General features: G+C 39.6%; 1 protein-coding gene across 8 annotated transcripts in view; it reads right to left on the bottom strand.

The window, feature by feature from the left end:
- The window catches only part of BRCA2 (BRCA2 DNA repair associated), an 85,387-nt gene that overhangs the window by 19,544 nt on the left and 45,250 nt on the right, over positions 1-20,593 (bottom strand). For 3 of the 8 annotated variants that reach the window (XM_055244877.2, XM_055244879.2, XM_055244884.2), the window contains 8 exons: positions 18,344-18,514; positions 17,504-17,858; positions 10,550-10,705; positions 9,989-10,133; positions 4,232-4,353; positions 1,517-1,715; positions 1,119-1,282; positions 887-1,025 (listed from right to left, as the gene is read on the bottom strand). In XM_055244877.2, the coding sequence (XP_055100852.1) occupies positions 887-1,025; positions 1,119-1,282; positions 1,517-1,715; positions 4,232-4,353; positions 9,989-10,133; positions 10,550-10,705; positions 17,504-17,858; positions 18,344-18,514 (1,451 nt within the window). Of the gene's footprint in view, positions 1-886; positions 1,026-1,118; positions 1,283-1,516; positions 1,716-4,185; positions 4,354-5,622; positions 5,688-9,988; positions 10,134-10,178; positions 10,475-10,549; positions 10,706-17,503; positions 17,859-18,343; positions 18,515-20,593 lie in introns of those variants that run through there. The other 5 variants (XM_055244878.2, XM_055244880.2, XR_010116096.1 and 2 more) reach the window with 5 other exon arrangements.

Genomic DNA, 20,593 nt, shown 5'->3' with positions numbered 1-20,593 from the left:
AAAACCCACAAAGCACTCAAACATAACTCACCAAACACAAACACGTTTAAAAAATAAGGAGAAAAGAGCACAGCAAAAGAGAAAGAGCAAAACTCCTAAGAAAACAAAACTCAACAAACAGAAGAAAATTCTTGAATTCTTCACAACAGATTCATGCTATTGAACTTAGTAAGACCATATATTCAATAAAAGCTTGACTCTGGCCGGGCGCGGTGGCTCATGCCTGTAATCCCAGCACTTTGGGAGGCCGAGGCAGGCCGATCACGAGGTCAGGAGATTGAGACCATCCTGGCTAACACGGTGAAACCCCGTCTCTACTAAAAATACAAAAAAATTGGCCGGGCTCGGTGGCAGGCATCTGTAGTCCCAGCTACTCGGGAGGCTGAGGCAGGAGAATGGTGTGAACCTGGGAGGCGGAACTTGCAGTGGGCCAAGATGGCGCCATTACACTCCAGCCTGGGCAACAGAGTGAGACTTCGTCTCAAAAAAAAAAAAAAAAAAAAAAAAAGGCTTGACTCTGAGATAATAAATAGCCCTGTACAATGAAAAGTAGAGTGTATTGCCAAAGAAATAAATTGAGGACACCAATATAACATCACAATGGGATAAATACATACACTAGAAATAGTAAGAAAACATAAATTGCAGAAAATAAAATTAAGGACAATTTCTATAAAATTAAGTACACAGACTAGGATGTCAATTGTTACCCCTGAAATAATATAGAGTTTCTTTTCATTAAAAATCAGAGGTTCAGAGGCTTACTTTCAGATCACTAGCTAGCTAGCAAATTTGCCAACTGGTAGCTCCAACTAATCATAAGAGATTTTAAAAGACAATGTTTTTCAAAAGAATCAATAAAAAAATTAAATATATTGTGCATTACCTGTTTTTTTCACAACAGAAACGACAAATCCTATTAGGTCCACCTCAGAACAAGATGGCTGAAAGTCTGGATCTAAAAATTTGCTGAAGTGAAGGGGCTCCCGTGGCTGGTAAACCTGAAATAAAATTTCATCTGAAACCTACAGAAAACAAAACAAAAATTCAGTATATGGAGATTCCATAAACTAACAAGCACTTATCAAAACTGAAAAATTACAATGAAAGGTTTGTACCGGTAGTTGTTGATACTGAGTTTTTTTTGTCACTGCTAACTGTATGTTAGCTCTTTCAGATTTACTTTTAGATTTTGAAGTTGCAAGATGATAAATTCTGTATCTCTTTCCTTCTGTTAACAGACAATATAAATCTGATGATGGACGCCAAATACTCAGTATAACTGTTTGGAGAAAGATGAGAAAGAGGCAATGGAAGAAGTGATTATCATTTAAATTTTTGTTTCAAAATAAATACAGATCCTCTTTTATATTATCTCTCTGTGGGCGTTAGTAGTGGATTTTGCTTCTCTGATATAAACTAACTTTATACTTTATCTGGATTTATAATCATTTTGTTAGTAAGGTCATTTTTTAACTTAATAAAACTGATAAAAACAAAGCATTTACATACTCACCTGAATCTTTTTCTTTTTTTGAATAGCTTACAATACGCAACTTCCACACGGTTGTGACATCCCTTGATAAACCTTGTTCCTTTTGTTCAGCAGATTCCATGGCCTTCCTGATTTCCAACTGGATCTGAGCTTGTTTCTTATCATTCAACATTTGCCTGTGATTATTCAAGGCTCTTAACTGCTCTTCACTGAAATAACCCTGTGACCATTTAAGGTATTGGAATAAAAAGCAATCAAAACATAAAAGTCCCATCTATTGTAACTGGATGGCTTTAAACTGGACAAATACAACAAAATTAGAGCTCATCTTAAGGGTGTGGTTAATGTGAACAGTTTCTCACATAATATTCTCAGGTGCCTCAAACTATTAATAATTCTATTTCCCTACGGCAAAAATGATCCTCCAATTATAAATGTACTCTAATAATCATAATCATCACCAACTGCATTACAGATGGCTAACATCTGAATGCTCATTATTTTGAGAAATAGATCTATGTGTAGTAAATGTACTAATTCATTTAATCTTCACAACAATCCATGAGGTAGGTAATATCACTGTTTCTGTGTTGTAGGTAAAACTGAGGCACAAAGAGAACAACTAATTTACACAAGCCACATAAATAGAGGTTGGCTCTAGAACCCTCATTCTTAGCCCCGGGAGTATAATTCCATTAACTTTGAAATAGTAGATACAATTTAAAACAGATATGTATTAAATATACTTTTATGTTAGCCTCTATACTTCTCTCCTACTCACTTTAGCAAATTTCTACTTGTACCTCTTGGGAATCTTACCTAGTGTAACAAAAATAAACAGATAAATCAATAAACAAATAAAATAGGAAATGGAATTTAGACATGTAACATACCACACTGCTGCTACACTTTAGGATATTATACATCTTAATATCCTAATCTATACTGGGAAGGGAGACTATCTATACTGAAAAGGGAGACTATCCAATCTCTGTATCTTATAGAGGTATAGAGATTCTAAATATGCAGGCAGTGTTTAAACAATTTTGTTGTAAAACCTGATTTCAAAAGGCCAACATTCAACATTGTTACTGCAAACAAATTCTAACAGGACTGTTTTAAAAATGGATGCCTATGTTCTCCTCAAAGAATTACAAAGATAACTTTAATAAAGTCAAATCTCATAGACTCATAGGCACTTAGAACCCTAAAGATAACCTACTCTTAGGTTTTCCCTTGATAGAAGGTGGAAATGAGGTCCTAAGAAATAAATACATCACTTGTCCAGTTACAGAGTGGCTGGGCAAGGCCCTACTCCAACTCTTATTCTGCCTCCTTATGTCCAGACAAAAAAATATTGTTAAATTTTGTGGATGAAATTAAAGCTATCTTCATGATGATTCATAGAATGCACAAGCTTCAACAAATAATATTATAAAAGATAGAGGCAAATAATTTTTCGAGAAAGAATCATAAAGCCTTCATTTTCAGACCTGCAGTAAGTATACTCACAGGTTTTAAAACTGGACTCACTTCTCACAGGGAGAACCCAAATCGTAACATTTCAGAAGAGGAGGGAATTCTACTTAGTACAGCACTGCCTATATTACTGATGAAATATTGTTTATTTTGTAGTCCCACTATTTAAGAAATTTAAGGCTATATTCACAAGATTTGTTAAGTCATCAAGTAAATGAAATTAATCAATTAAAAACCAGTAGTTTTGGTAAAATATTTGCTCCTTCCTCCCTAACAAACTAATCTTAGAATTTGAATTTTTTTTAGATATCTACCTGTCTAAAAATTTAGGAGGTAGCTTAATATATAAAATTATGTTCTAATAATAGTAACTAACATTTATATGGAATTTTTATATAGATTATTTATTTGATCCTAAAACAACATTTTATGCCCATTTAATAGTTTTTTTTTTTTTTGAGACAGAGTTTTGCTCTTGTTGCCCAGACTGGAGTGCAATGGCATGACCTTGGCTCACTGCAACCTCCGCCTCCTGGATTCAAACAATTCTCCTGCCTCAGCCTCCCGAGCAGCTGGGATTACAGGCACGTGCACCACGCCTGGCTAATTTTGTATTTTTAGTGGAGACGGGGTTTCACCATGTTGGCCAGGCTGGTCACGAACTCCCGACCTCAGGTGATCCTTCCGCCTCGGTCTCCCAAAGTGCTGGGATTACAGGTGTGAGCCACCGCGCCTGGCCAGCCATTTTATTCTCATTTACTTTGCTAATAAAATGAGAGTGCCACGATTCTAAAGCCTATGCTACTTCTAACAGTTTAGTGCTTCTGAAACATTTCTACCCAAGTACCCTTAGGGTAGAGGATTATCAAGTACACTCCAAGTAGGACTTGAGAAGCAGCTAAGAACATGGAAACTAAGCCATTACTTTGAAGATATTTGTTTTATCTTAAAAATAAAAAAGTTTTTTTGCTTCAGAGTACAGAGGGGACAAAAATAAAACAAGTTTTGCCTGCATTTTAAACCAAATTTAATTAATACCTAAAATTCTAGAACCCTCCCATCCTCTACTTGGTATATAGTTGAAAACACACCACCACACTCGTTTGGTACATCACTGAAAATCCCAGAAATGTACACATCCCTTTTGAGAAATGCAGCATTTCAACATACTCCTTCCTGTGATGGCTGGAGAGTCTAAAACAGCTTCTCACCTTGAATAATCATCAAGCCTCATTATATGTCCTCTTACTCTCTCACCTCAAGGTAAGCTGGGTCTGCTGCATTCTTCACTGCTTCGTAAAGCTCTGCACCATCTTGCAGAGCACGAACTTGCTGTCTTGTTAGTGCACGTGATGGTAAATATGGTTTTGTTGTGTTTTCTAAGAAAAAAAAGGATTATTAATTCACTAAACTGTAAATTTAAAAGCAACCAAAACTAAAGAACCAAGCATAAAACACCCAAAGAAGGGAGATTTAAAAATAAGAAACTATATATCTGCTAAAAGTTTTTTTTTTTTTTTTTTTTGAGCCAGGGTCTCACTCTGTCACCCAAGCTGGGAGTGCAGTGGTGTGATCTCGGCTCATTGCAACCTCTGTCTGCTGGGTTCAAGTGGTTCTCCTGCCTCAGCCTCCCGAGTAGCTGGGATTAGAGGCATATCCAACATGCCCGACTAATTTTTGCATTTTTGGTAGAGACGGAGTTTCACCATATTGGCCAAGCTGGTCTCAAACTCCTGACCTCAAGTGATCCACCACCTTGGACTCCCAAACTGTTGGGATTACAGATGTGATCCATGACACCTGGCCTGCTATAAGTTTTCTAGGAAATTTTGAAACTAGTGTACTCATGGTTAAAAAAAAAAAGTCATACAGAGTTTAATTACAGTAATATGTGAGTTAAGCATAGGTATATTTGTTTTAATGTATTTCACTTCATTGAGTTTCACAGATACTGCATTTTTTTAAAAACACAAATTGAAGGTTTGTGGAAACTAAGTTGAGCAAGCCTACTGGTGCCATTTTTGCAACAGTGTGTGCTCACTTCATGTCTCTGTCACAGAGCTCTGACAGAGATGTATAGAGTGATTAATGTTATTTTCATGACTCCTAACACAATATCCATTTTGTGGCCCATGGATCATGGAGTCATTTCAACTTTCAAGTCTTATTATTTAAGAAACGTGTCTTGCCGGGCGCGGTGGCTTACGCCTGTAATCCCAGCACTTTGGGAGACCGAGGCGGGTGGATCACCTGAGGTCCGGAGTTCGTGACCAGCCTGTCCAACATGATGAAACTTCGTCTCTACTAAAAATACAAAATTAGCCAGGTGTGGTGGCGCATGCCTGTAATCCTAGCTACTCCAGAGGCTGAGGCAGGAGAATCGCTTGAACCTGGGAGGCAGAGGTTGCTGTGAGCCGAGATGGCACCATTGCACTCCAGCCTGGGCAACAAGAGCGAAACTCCATCTCAAAAAAAAAAAAAAAAAAAAAAAGAAACATGTCTTATAAAGAATAGCTGCCATAGTGATTTCTCTGATAGACATGGGTAAAGTGAATTGAAAACCTTCCAGAAAGGATTCACCATTCTAAATACCATTAAGAACATGAGTGTTTCATGGGAAGTCAAAATATCAACATTAACAAGTTTACCAGAAGTTGATTCCAACCCTCATGGATGACTTTGGGGGGGTTCAAGACTTCAGTGGAGGAAGTAACTGCATATGTGGTGGAAATAGCAAGAGAACTAGAATTAGAAGTAAAGCCTGAAGATGTGACTGAATTACTGCAATGTCACAATAAAACTTAAATGATGAGGAGCTTCCTGCAATGTCACAATAAAACTTAAATGATGAGGAGCTTCATACAATTTGGCTCTATGTCCTCACCCAAATCTCATCCTGAATGGTAATCCTCACATGTTGAGGGATGGACCTGTTGGGAGGTGACTGGATCACGGGGGCAGTTTCTCCCATGCTGTTCCATGATAGTGAGGGAGTTCTCACGAGATCTTATGGCTTAAAAGTGGGAGTTCTCCCTGTACTCTCTTTCCTGCCACCTTGTGAAGAAGGTACTTGAAGGTACTTGCTTCTCCTTCATCTTCCACTATGACTATAAGTTTCCTGAGGCCTCCCCAGCCATGTGGAACTGTGAATCAATTAAACCTTTTTCCTTTACAAATTACCCAGTCTCAGGTATTTTTTATAGCAGTATGAGGATGAACTAATACAGAGAATTGCTACCAGGAGTGGGGGACTGCTATAATGATAACCTGAAAATGTGGAAGTGACTTTGGAACTAGATAACAGGCAGAGATGGGACAGTTTAGAGGGCACAGACGAAGACAGGAAGATGTGGGAAAGTCTGGAACTCCCTAGAGACTTGTTGAATGGTTTTGACCAAAATTCTGACAGTGATATGGACAATGAAGTCCAGCCTGAGGTGGTCTCAGATGGAGATGAGGATCTTATTGGGAACTGGAGCAAAGGTCACTCTTGCTATGCTTTAGAGCAAAGAGACTAGTGGCATTTTGCCCCTGCGCTAGAGATCCGTGGAATGTTGAACTTCAGAGAGATGATTTAGGGTATCCTGTGGAAGAAATTTCTAAGCAGCAAAGTGTTCAAGGTGTGATGTGGCTTTTTCTAGAAACACACAGTCATACGTGTTCACAAAGAGATGGTTTGAAATTGGAACTTATATTTAAAAGGGAAGCAGAGCATAAAAGTTTGGAAAATCTGCAGCCTAACCATGAAGTAGAAAAGAAAAATCCATTTCTTGGGAAAGAATTCAAGCCAGCTGCAGAAGTTTGCATAAGTAACAAGGAGACAAACGTTAATAGCCAAGGCAATGGAGACAGTGTCTCCAAGTCATGTCAAAGATCTTCGCAGCAGACCCTTCTATCACAGGCCTTGAGGCCTAGGAGGGAAAAATGGTTTTGTGGGCTGGGCCCAAGGCCCCACGGCTCTGTGCAGCCATGGGACATGGCAACCTGTGTCCCACTTGCTCCAGCTCCAGCCATTGATAAAAAGGGCCAAGGTACAGATCAGGCCATTGCTTGAGAGGGTGCAAGCCCTAAGCCTTGGTGGCCTCTATGTGGTGTTGGGCCTGCGGGTATGCAGAAGACAAGAGTTGAGCTGCGGGAGCCTCTGCCTAGATTTCAGAGGATGTATGGAAGTGCCAGGATGTCCACACAGAAGTCTGCTGCAGGGGCAGAGCCCTCATAGAGAACCTCTGTTAGTGCAGTATGGGAGGGAAACCAGGAGAGAAGTATGGGGTTGGAGCCACCTCCCACAGTCCTCACTGGGGAACTGCCTAGTGGAGCTGTGAGAAGAGGGCCATCATCCCCCACTGACAGCCTGCACTGTGCAGCTGTCACTCAACGGCAGCCCATGAAAGCAGCTGCAGGGGCTGTAGCCTGAAGAGCCAAAGGGGCAGAGCTGCCCAAGGCCGTGGGAGCCCACCCCTTATATCATCATGCCCTGGATGTGAGACATGGAGTCAAAGGAGATTTTAGAGCTTTAATGACTGGCCTGGGTGCGGTGGCTCACTTGAGGCTAGGAGTTATTTTTTTTATTTACTATTTTTTATTAATTTTTTTGAGACAGTCTTGCTTTGTTGCCCAGGCTAGAGTGCAGTGGTGTGATTCCGGCTCACTACACTCTCTGCCCCCTGGGTTCAAGCAATTCTCCTGCCTCAGCCTCTGGAGTAGCTGGGATTACAGATGTGTGCCACCACGCCCAGCTAATTTTTGTATTTTTTGTAGAAACAGGGTTTCACAATGTTGGCCAGGCTGGTCTTGAACTCCTGACCTTGTGATCTGCCCACTTCAGCCTCCCAAAGTGCTGGGATTACAGGCACGAGATACCACACCCAGCGAGGCTAGGAGTTTAAGACCAGCCTGGCCAACATGGCGAAACCCCATCTCTACTAAAAATACAAAAATTAGCTAGGCATGGTGGTGCACACCTGTAATCCCAGCTACTTGGGAGGCTGAGGCATGAGACTTGCTTGAAACAGGAGGCAGAGGTTGCAGTGAGCCAATATCTCTCCACTGCACTCTAGCCTGGACAACAGAGAAAGACCCTGTCTCAAAAAACAAAAAGATTCAATGATTGCCTGGCTAGGTTTCAGACTGGCATGGGGACTGTGGCCCCTTTGTTTTGGCCAATTTCTCCCACTTGAGATGGGAACATTTACCCAATGCCTGTACCCCCATTGTATCTTGGAAGTAACGAATTTGCTTTTGATTTTACAGGCTCATAGGCGGAAGAGATTTGTCTTGTCTCAGATGAAGACTTTGGACTTGAACTTTTGAGTTAATGCTGGAATTAGTTAAGACTTTCGGGGACTGTTAGGAAGGCATGATTCGTTTTGAAATGTGAAAAGGACATGAGATTTGGCAGGGTCCAGGGCAGAATGATATGGTTTGGCTCTGTGTCCCTACCCAAATCTCATCTCAAATTGCAATCCCCACGTGTTGAGGGAGAGACCTGGTGGGAGGTGATTGGATCATGGGGCTGGTTTCCCCTATGCTATTCTTGTGCTAGTGAGGGAGTTCTTATGAGATCTGATGGCTTAAAAGTGGCAGTTTCCCCTGCACTCTCTCTTCTGCCACCTTATGAAAAAGGTACTTGCTTCTCCTTTGCCTTCTGCCATGATTATAAGTTTCCTGAGGCCTCCTCAGCCATGTGGAACTGTGAGTCAATTAAGCTTCTTTCCTTTAGATATTACCCAGTCTCAGGTATTCTTTATAGCAGTGTGAGAACAGATTAATACAGAGCTGCTTCTTATGGATAAGCAAAGAAAGTAGTTTCTTGAGAAGGAATCTAGTCCTGGTGAACGTGCTGTGAATATTGTTGAAATGACAACAAAGGATTTAGAATATTACATAATATTCTGATAAAGCAGAGTTTGACAGAATTGACTCCAATTATGAAAGCAGTTCTACCATGGATAAAATGCTATCAAACAACATTGCATGCTACAGAGAAATCTTCCATGAAAGGAAAAGCCCATCAATGTTGCAAATGCCATTGTCTTATTTTAAGAAATTGCCACAACTGCCCCACCTTTCAGCAGCTCCCACTCTGATCATTCAGCAGGCATCAACATGGAGGGAAGATCCTCCACCAGCAAAAATACGACAACTCACTGCAGGCTCAGATGATCGTTAGCATTTTTAGCAATAAAGTGTATTAAGGTATGGGCATTTTTTTTTAGACACAATGCTACTACACATTTAAGAGATTACGCTATAGTGTAAACATTACTTCTGTATGCTCTGGGAAACCAAAATATTCATGTGATATGCTCTACTGTAATATTTGTTTTATTGCGGTGGTCTAGAATCAAATCCACAGTATCTCTGAGGTATGCCTGTGAATGATTTCATATTCACTTATTTATGAAAATAGTATGATCTAGTGATAATTTCAAGCAAATAAAATTTACGGAGCAATATTTCTGCAGATAACTATAGAACTATAAGTTCTATAGGACATGTACCTTATAGTTCTATAGGACATGTAAGTTACATGTCCTATAGAACATGTTACATCTATATAAATCATGAGGAAATGCAGAAAAACATAAAATCTTCAGTAACAACAAAAGGGAGATACGAAAAAATAAAATTTATGTCATATAAACATAAAAACACCATGATTTTTAATATTAAAATGACACCACAATAGGTCCTAGTTCTAGGCATAATAACACATGAAAGCTAATAACTACAATGACAAAAATGCCAAAGTCACATAATATAGGTAAGAATTCACGAAAAATATTACAAATGGCTTAGGGAAAAATAATCTGATATTTCTGTCCCTTGTTGCTATTCTTTGTCTAATACCAAAAAAGAATACTCTAATATCAAAAAAGAATACTTTAGATACTAAAAAATAAAGTCAATTTACTACTCAAAATAAAAACTTACTCATTAAAAATGTTAAATTGAAAGTCTCTAAAACTGTTCTCATATTAGAAATAAAAATGTGTACCATGTAACTCATTTTACCTTCATGTTCTTCAAATTCCTCCTGAATTTTAGTGAATAAGGCTTCTAGTCTCTTTTGTTGGGCCTCCACATATTTTGCTGCTTCCTTTTCTTCCTCTCTTTCATTGCGAAATATGTATAATCCAGATGATGTCTTCTCCATCCACTGTAATAATGTGTTACACACACCAAAAAAGTCATATATATAACATTCAAGTTAATTGTATCAGGCCAGGCACAGTGGCTCACACCTGTAATCCCAGAACTTTGGGACGCTGAGGTTAGTGGATCACCTGAGGTCAGGAGTTCGAGATCAGCCTGACCAACATGGTGAAACCCCTTCTCTACCAAAAATATAAAATTAGCCGGGTGTGGTGGTGCGTGCCTGTAATCTCAGCTACTTGAGAGGCTGAGGCAGGAGAATCATTTGAACCCAGGAGGTAGAGGTTGCGGTGAACCAAGATCACGCCGTTGCACTCCAGCCTGGGCAAGAGACCGAAACTCCATCTCAAACAAAGAAACAAACAAATTAATTGTATCAAAAGAAAGAAATATATGGTAAGTTGCAAGAATATATCATACCTGTGTAGGGTATGCTCTTTGAATAATTACATCAACACAACCAACATTTCCTCCATCACTGAAAAGTGATGACAAGGGCAGAGGAAAAGGTCTAGGGTCGGGAAAGAATCCAAGTTTGGTATACCAGCGGGCAGGCCGAGTACTGTTCGCAGAAATCTGGACAAATTAATACATGTATTGATTTAGTAGTTAAATACGTGTTCAATTCTATTACAGATATCATAAGAGTTTTCATTCTTCTAGAACAGCCTTAAAAATATTCCCTTTAAAAAGTCTTAGGAAGATTAGTAAGGCAGTAAATAAGTAAAAAACTGTATAAAAGTGAAAATATTTTCAAAATATAGTACTTCTCAAATGTATTGTTTATACTGCTACAAGTTCTTAATGCTATTTAAATGTTTCTATTAGAAAACAGATAAAAGGAACTTCAATTTAAACATAATAGTTTAAAATACACTTATTTACCCAAGCTTCCTCAAAAAACCTACATAGACAAAGGCAACTAGAGAGAATAGGAAATGAGGTATCACCAAAATTTTGGAAGCTAAGAATTTGTGGAACAAGTAAATGACAAAGCAGCCTGAGAATGATTATGGCTAATACGAAGAGCAAATATTCATCGAACACTTACTAAGGTACCTGGCATGGTGTTAAGCGCTTTATGTACACTAACGATTAATCTTTGGCCAGGCAAGGTGGCTCATGCCTGTAATCCCAACACTTTGGGAGGCTGAGGCAGGTGTATCACCTGAGGTCAGGAGTTCGAGACCACCCTGGCCAACATGGTGAAACCCTGTCTCTACTAAAAATAAAAAAAGTAGCCAGGTGAGGTGGTGGGCGCCTGTAATCCCAGTTACTCGGGAGGCTGAGGCAGGAGAACTGCTTGAACCCGGGAGGCAGAGGGTGCCGTGAGCCGAGATTGTGCCACTGCACTCCAGCCTGGGGGACAGAGCGCACCTCCGTCTCCAAAAAACAAACAAACAAACAAACAAATTATCTTCACAATAATCCGAAGACTCATCTCCATTTTATAGATGACGATAAAACTAAAGTATATGAGAACGACACAACTTGCCCAAGGTTATTCAGCTACCAAACTTGTTGTAAGGAGTTAATATGAAACAAAATAATTAAAGGAAAGCACTCAGAAATTGGAGGCAACAGGTACCTGTGAAGGCAGGAGCATATGGTGGGGCTGAAAATAGGAAGAAATCGTTGACATTTTGTACAAACGTAGTCAAAACACCAGATTTTCTTTCCTATCCCAAGTAGCCCGGTGGCTGTCCCTCCCTCATACTAAAAAAGAACCCAGGACCCTATTCTTGCTGCAGCATAAAAAAAAAAACATGCAAGAGACTTTATTTTCTGGAGGGCTGAACCATACATGTTGTGGACTCTGGAATACTGAACGGACACAGCCAGGGTGGGGGTGAGATGCTATTATTGAAAACAAAACTGGGCCAGGCACTGTGGCTCACGCCTGTAATCCCAACACTTTGGGAGGCCGAGGCGGGTGGATCACAAGGTCAGGAGTTCGAGACCAGCCTGGCCAAGATGGTGAAACCCCATCTCTACTAAAAATAAAAAATTCGCCGGGCATGGTGGCAGGCGCCTGTAGTTCCCAGCTACTCGGGAGGCTGAGGCAGGAGAATTCCTTGAACCTGGGAGGCGGAGGTTGCAGTGAGCCGAGATCGCACCACTGCACTCTAGCCTGGGTGACAGAGCGAGACTCCATCTCAAAAAAAAAAAAAAAAAGAAAACAAAACAAATAAAATTCTTACACTGACAATGAGTCTCCCCATTAATTTCCTTACTCTGCTCAGCTCTCAGAACAGTCACTGATATTTGAGGGTCTCCTAGTTAAAAACTAAATCACCATGTTACTACCCTATGAACTGACAAGCCTCACCTCACATACAACTTCTGGATCAATGATCACCATTGAGGAAAGTCTCTAACCTGAGAGACTCAAATAGAGAAAGGTTTTCATTAAAAAAAAAAATGCAGGGAGCAGAAAAAATGAAAATGAAAATAAAACATTAATCATTAGCTTTAGAAAGATGAGAAGACACTATGAAACAAGAACTGAATGTCACAAAAAAAGAAAAACATTTAGGGAATAATAAAGGTCTCTTGAAAATTATGTTAGTAGACACAAATTCACCTTAAGAATTAGAAGAAAAGGGCCGGGCACAGTGGCTCAAGCCTGTAATCCCAGCACTTTGGGAGGCCAAGGCGGGCAGATCACGAGGTCAGGAGTTCAACACCAGCGTAGCCAACATAGTGAAGCCCTGTCTCTACTAAAAATACAAAAAAATTAGCCAGGTGTGGTGGTGGGTGCCTATAATCCCAGCCACTTAGGAGGCTGAGGCAGGAGAATTGCTTGAATCCGGGAGGCGGAGGTTGCAGTGAGCCAAGATCGTGCCACTGCACTCCAGCCTGGGTGACAGTGTGAGACTCCGTCTCAAAAAAAAAAAAAAAAAAAGAATTAGAAGAAAAGACAAACCTAATCTGAGGGTTGCAAAATGGTTATATTTTAATTCTATTATTCCTTATTCATTGAAACATTTTTATAAACAGAAACTTCCCCTCATCTACTTGAGGGTCCCAAAATATAGATCATATAAGAGAAGAAAGATAAATGCTTGATTTTTTTTCTCCTTTTACCTAGTTTTTATTGCTTTTCTGAGGCTGGGTCTGGCTCTGTCACCCAGGCTGAAGTGTAGTAGCACGATCTCAACTCACTGCAACCTCTGCCTCCTGGGCTCAGGTCATCCTCCCACCATGGCCTCTCAAGTAGCTGGGACTACAGGCGCATACCAGCACACCTGGCTAATTTTTGTATTTTTTGTAGAGATGGGGTTTTGTCATGTTGCCCAGGCCGGTCTCATACTCCTGAGTACAAGCCATCTGCCCGCCTCAGCCTCCCAAAGTACTGCAATTACACGCGTGAGCCACTGTACCTGGGCTTTAGTTTTTAAAACATGAGAGTAGAGGTATCATTTGTTATGAATTTCAATTTTTTGCTGTTATTATCCTTTTTTTTTTCTTTGAGATGGAGTCTCGCTCTGTCACCCAGGCTAGAGTGCAGTGGCACAATCTCGGCTCACTGCAACCTCCGCTTCCTGGGTTCAAGCAATTCTCCCTGCCTCAGCCTCCCAAGTAGCTGGGATTACAGACACCTGCCCCCAGGCCTACCTAATTTTTGTATTTTTTAGTAAAGATGGGGTTTCACCATGTTGGCCAGGCTGGTCTCTAACTCCTGACCCCAAGTGATCTGCCCGCCTCGGCCTCCCAAAATCTTGGGATTACAGGTGTGGGCCACCGTGCCCAGCCTGTTATTATCCTTTCTGATGCTCAAATTATTTTATCTCTGATCAGTAAGAATCTATTCTATCACACTCCTAAGTCCTTTCGACATGACACTAGTAGAGTTTGATGCTTAGTTTTTTTCTGGTATGTCAAGACTTTCCAGATTCATATATTTCCTCCCCTGAATCTGGAATCAGACATTTCTTCAAGACACCTTGCATCCTTTTAAGAGAAAATGGTACTTAGAAAACAGTCTGAGAGCTAGGGATACGCAGTACTACTGGATTGTTCCTTTTTGTTGTTGTTGTTCTTTTTGATAGATGAAACCAATAAGCATGTGTTTTGTTTTGTTTTTCTTTGAAACAGGGTCTCACTTTGTCGCCCAGGCTGGAGTGCAGTGGTGCGACCTTGGCTCACCTCTGCATCCCAGGTTCAAGTGATTCTCCCACCTCAGCCTCCACAGTAGCTGGGACTACAGGAGCATGCCATCATGTCTGGCTAAGTTTTATATTTTTAGTACAGACGGGATTTCTCCATGTTGGCCAGGCTCGTCTTGAACTCCTGACCTCAAGTGATCCATTCACCTTGGCCTCTCAAAGTGCTGGGATTACAGGCGTCAGCCACTGTGCCCAGCCAGCATGTATTTTTTAAAGATAATATAGATCTCGAGTTCATAATGATATTTCCAATACAAATGCAGAACCACAAATTTTCTTTTACTTCAATCTCACATCTGTACCTTTCTCTGATAAAAAGATCCCTGTTCTCTATAATTATATAATTACTCACATACAACAAATATACATAAAAGAGTATACACATACAACATACTTCACATCCACTATAACTTCAGAATAGGAATACCAACACTACCACCAACAATATGATTACTAACAATAGCTTAAGATTTTGTTTCATTTTATAGTTGTTGTTGCTATTGTTGTTCTTGGGGTATACACCACTATGGACATAAAACATCTTTTAAGTTACTTGAAATACTTTCTTGGTATGATTATGCTCTAATTGAAAATACACTTAAGTTCTTTGCTTTCATTTGACTTTCTAAATTTTTAGGAATTGCTTTTTTTGTATTTTGTTACAAAACTATGTAAAAATATTTAAAGACAAATCTATAAAACATGGCATATTAATAAAAAGAATTAGAAGAAAAAATTAAAAACCATCCCAGAAGTTAGAATAAAAAAAGACAATGAAATAGAAAGTAGGAGAAAAGACAAGAAAATTAGAGGAACAATATAGGAGGCCTAGTGTCCAAACTTCAGGAGTTCCAGAAAAAACTAGAGAAAAAAATGGAGGGAAATTATAAAAGAACCACTTAAAGAAAATTTTCAGAACTCAATGACGGACTATGTGTTTCTAGAGTAAGCGCCAGTAAGCATCTGGGCCAAGAATTAAAGGAAAAAAAAGTTTTAAAAAAAAAAAAAAAGACACCAAAGTACATTACGGTCAAATTTAAATAAAGACAAAACAGGCCAGGCATGGTGGCTCACGCCTGTAATCCCAACACTTTGGGAGGCTGAGGCAGGTGGATCGCCTGAGGTCAGGATGAGACCAGGCTGGCCAATATGGTGAAATCCCATCTCTACCAAAAATACAAAATTTGGCTGGGTGTGGTGGAAGGCACCTGTAATCCCAGCTACTTGGGAGGCTGAGACAGGAGAATCACTTGAACCCGAGAGGCGGAGGTTGCAGTGAGCCGAGATCACGCCATTGCACTCCAGCCTGGGCGACAAAAGCGAGACTTTGTCTCAAAAATAAATAAATAAATAAATAAAAATAAAGACAAAACAATCTTAACTTCTTAAAACCAGAGCACATAATGAATGACTGAAGATAAAAACAGCACCGCAGGCCAGGTGCAGTGGTTCATACCTGTAATCCCAGCACTCTGGGAGGCTGAGGCATGAGGACTGTTTGAGCCTAGAAGTTCAAGACCAGCCTAGGCAACATAGGGAGACCTCGTCTGTACAAAATAAAAAACTCCAGCCTAGGTAACAGAGTGAGACATTGTCTCAAAAAAAAAAAAAAAAAAAAAAGAATGCACTGAAATTAGCAGGAGCTATGCTAAAGAAGATAAAATAAATGTCTTAAAAATTCTGAAGAAATTATTTCAACCTAGATTTCTATATCCAGCCAACCTTACCCTAAGATACCAAAAAGCTTGCATGCTCCTTTTCACAACAAGCCTCTGAGAGTTGTGGGCCCTTAAAACTGGGGGAAAAAATTCTAGAAAGATGATATGGAAACCAGGAAATGGGGTTTCTAACACAGAAAAGAGGTAAGAATAATTTACAGAATGAGAGCTGTATGGCACACATAAGAAATGAGCACTTCAGAATGGAGTAAGAATATGAAGAAGTCCAGGGGTTCTCCAAGAAACAGAAATGGAACCAATGGAGAAATTTTAACATATTGGGCAGGATTTTTATAGCTCCTGTGTAAGGACACAGAAAATTAATAGAAATGAAAAGGACAGTTAATAACGTCATGGAAAGCAGTAAGCTGTACAGAAAGGAAATGTGATCATAGTATATTAGGTATTAAATTGCAAAAAATATTTTTCAGTCATTATAATGTATACACTGAATACAGACTTCACTAAAAATCACGCTGTATTAGTAGAGGGAAGATGGGGAAGAGGGTAGAGAAATATGTAGCAGTGTTGGAGTAAGAGAATGAAATCCTCATTTTCCATAGCAGGAAGTTAACCGTTGCTGTCTAAACTGAAGAGAGAAAGAAGACAGCAGTACAAGCTAAAACATAGTCAAAGGGACTGGAAACGATTGCCTCTTGGGACCATGAATGAGGATGGCGAGGGCTGTGCTAGCAACTGCTTTTTTTTGGTCATATGTCTTACATTACTTGAGTTTCCAAATTATGCACATGCATTGATTTGATAAAAAAAAAAACAAGAAAATGAAAGCCACTGCAAGCTGGATATTCTAAGCAACATAAAACAAAAGATGGTTTCAGCTTGATGGAATACTTTCAGTAAAAAGCAATCAATCCAACATGGAACCAATGCCAAACATAATATATCTTTACCTTAAAAATGTTTAATTTATAAAACGTTCTCTTTAGAGTGATCCAGAATACCACAGAAGTAAATTCTCTGCAAGGTTACCTCTTAAGTGAATCTAAATGTACAATATTATAGGTAATTTTAGATAGCAATACTGCAGACCATTCAATATGACAAAGTCCTGTTATGTAGTTTAAAATCTACATAGAGATGAAAAGTGTATCTATTACATATTTGAAAAGTACTAAAATATAATTCTCTAATCCAGAGTGGAATAGGGACCTGATCAAAGCAAGGGACCTGATCAAAGCAAAGCAATGAGAACAAGAGGGCAGCAAAGCTACAGATACCAAAATCAAATGGTGCAAATTTACTTTTGCTTTTTAATTGGAAATGCATTATTTAAGCTCAAGAAAGATCTCTGGCCCTCCCAAAAACTGCATAAAAACTTTAACTGTCTGAAGAATATGCTTTTTATACTAAAATTATCAGTAGATTTAAAAAACTGAGCATCCTTAGTATTTAAAATTTAAATGTAAAACTTCTAGAATTTAACTGAATCAGTGACTGATTTTTACCAAGAGTGCAAATTAATTTACCTTTAACATAAGAGATTCTGGGGCTTCAAGAGGTGTACAGGCATCAGGAGAGCCCACCAGTTCTGCTCCATGAAGAATAATCTTCTGACCAACTGTCAGTCTGCCATTCTTTAAGACAGCTAAGAGGGGAGGATCTAACTGGGCCTTTACAGCATACCACCCATCTGTAAGTTCAATAATGGCCACTTTTTGGGTATCTGCACTACTAGTTTTATTGCTAGAAGTTTCAGATGTATTTGCGCTCAATGAAATTATGTCAGAAACACAGAGAACAAGTGTTTTTGCAGCTGTGTCATCCCTTTCCATTATCTTTTTTATAGCCGATCTTCTGCTTCTATCAATTTCCATATCATATCTAAAAGTGAAAACAGAAATGCATATTTTAGGAAGTGTGACTCTAGAATTCCACTGTTTAAACAAGTCACTGAATAACTGAGAATAAAAACTGAATTTATGTAAGAAATATTGAGAATTTAAAATTTTGTAGCTAGCAATATATTGTTTCATATTGTTAAAATATGAATTCTTTTTAAAAAGCAAAAAATAAAATGCAAAAATGCTTTATTAGCAATCCCCAAATAGTGGATCAAATTAATAACTTATATTCTTCTCATATGTCAAGAGGTTAAGGAGGGGGTGGGGAAAGAGGGAAGCAAGCAATGCATGAGTGTGTGATCTCTCTTAAATGGGGGCTAGGGATGACAAGAGAACAGCAGTGTGGGATGGCAACTGTCACTGACAACTGGCTTGTGCAACATTTTGACATGGAAGTCACAGACTACACAGAAACCTTAACAATACTGCAGTATATGATTACGTAATGTAATGCTTTAAACTTGCCTGTATTTTAGTTGAAGAAGCACCCTTTCTGGGCTTAGGCATCTATTAGCAAATTCCTTAGGAAAGGCACATTCCATAGCTGCCAGTTTCCATATGATCCATCTATAGTGATTATAAACCCAAATTCTAGAAATAAGCTTTGGATCCACACCTGGAGTGTCACACAGAGCCCTGAACAAATAAAGGTGGAGTATTATCATAAAAACCACATAGGATGATACTGAATTCAACAACTACGACTATTCTCTGTACAAAAACTACATTGTTCAAGATCATTCGGTAAGTTTTTATGAGTTCATATGATCTACAATATAATTTCAGAAAATTATTTGACATGTATCAAAGTATCATACTGATAAAAACTTCACTTGCTGAGCACAGTGGCTCATGCCTATACTCCCAGCATTTTGGGAAGCTTGAGGCAGGAGGACTGCTTGAGGCCAGAAGTTTGAGACCAGCCTAGGCAACATAGTGAGATCCCCACATCTCTACAAAAAATAAAAAAAATCAGCCAAGAGTGGTAGCTCACATCTGTGGTCCCAGCTACTTGGGAGGCTGTGGTGGGAGGATTGCTTGAGCCCAGGAGGTTGAGGCTGCAGTGAGCCATGATAGTGCCACTGCACTCCAGCCTGGGCAACAGAGTGAGACCCTATCTCAAAATATAAAAACAAAACAAAAAATTCCACTTAACAGTCAACAGAATGATTTCAACTCATATTTGTTCCTGAAAAATGTGATCCTTGATTTTAAATAATTATATTTTAGATTATTTTTCTTATGAAAGAGATTGTTTTTAGAAATCACACCTGAGAACTGCCTTTCTTAGTGTTGGTGCTCTCCTTGATCTTGTCCCCTCTGTTCTCAAATCTCTAACTCCTTTCTCATTCATACTCTTAGCACTAAGACAACAGAAGTAATCAAAAGAGAACTTCCATAAGCTCCCACCCTCATATCTATCTACTCACAGCATCTATATCCCTACACTTTGCCCTCTTCCAAGCATCTGCATCCTTACACTTTGCCCTCTTCTACCATTTGTGCACTAGCTCCTACCCCTTGCTGCCTACAAGGCCAATGATCAGGAAATGCCTCCTCTCTTTCCTGCATCATCAATTTTTTCCCTCTCTACTGAACGATGTGAATCAGCATAAGAAACGGTTTTTTTCTACCTTAAAACAAGCCAAAACTAAGACTCTTTGATCCTACTTCCTCTCCAAGCAATGTCTCTCTCTCTGCTTCTTTTTGGCAACTCCCAAAAGAATCGACTGTATTCTGTGTCTCCAACTCCTCCTCTTCAACTGCTCTTTAATTGCATTCTAATCAGGATATCACTCCACCAATCTACTGAGCTATTTTTAGTAACATTAGTAATGTCTTCTGCAGTGCTAAATCCAGCGGCCAATCTCAGTTCTCATCTTACTTTACCTATTAGAAGCAGCTTCCACAGCTGGTCATATTCTATTCCCTAAAATTCCATCTTCACTTGGAATGCAACACCTCATTCTGCATTTATTCCTAACTTTCTGGCTGCTCTTTCTCAGACTCTTTTTCACGGCCTTCAAGTCCATCTATAGGCCGATGACTTGTGAATTGATTTCTTTGGCCTATACTTTACCTGTGTATAGACTTCCATATCCAACTGCCTACCTAACATCTCCACTTGGCTGTCTACTATTATATCCCTAGCTTCAAATGTCCAAAACCAAACTCTCCATTTCCCTCCATCTTTGGTCTTCTCAATTCTGGTAGTTACACATAACTCCATCCTTCCAGCTGCTAAGGCCAAAATCTTTACAGCCATTCTTATTCTCTTCCTCTCTCACATTTTATATCTAATCCTTGAGCAACTCCTAATGGTGCCACTTTCAAAATACCCCAGAGTCCAACTGCTTTCCACCAATTCCACTGCCACTTCCCTGGTCCAAGCAACCACCTCTCACATGTATTTCTGCAATAGCTTAAGTGGTCTCTGTGCGTCCATCCTTGCCCCTCTCCTCAACAGCCAATTATTTTTTCAAAAGTAAGTCAGATCAGGCTGGACACAGTGGCTCACACCTGTAATTCCAGCACTTTGGGAGGCCGAGGAGGGTGGATCCTGAGGTCAGGAGTTTGAGACCAACCTGGCCAACATGGTGAAACCCCATCTCTACTAAAAATACAAAAATCAGCTGGGCATGGTGGTGCACACCTGTAGTCCCAGCTACTCAGGAGGCTGAGGCAGGAGAATCGCTTCCTGAACCTGGGAGGTGG

This window comes from Symphalangus syndactylus, chromosome 15 (genome assembly GCF_028878055.3).
Source record: "Symphalangus syndactylus isolate Jambi chromosome 15, NHGRI_mSymSyn1-v2.1_pri, whole genome shotgun sequence".
In the NCBI taxonomy this organism is placed as follows: Eukaryota; Metazoa; Chordata; class Mammalia; order Primates; family Hylobatidae; genus Symphalangus; species Symphalangus syndactylus.
This window is presented reverse-complemented; position numbering and strand designations above follow the sequence as displayed.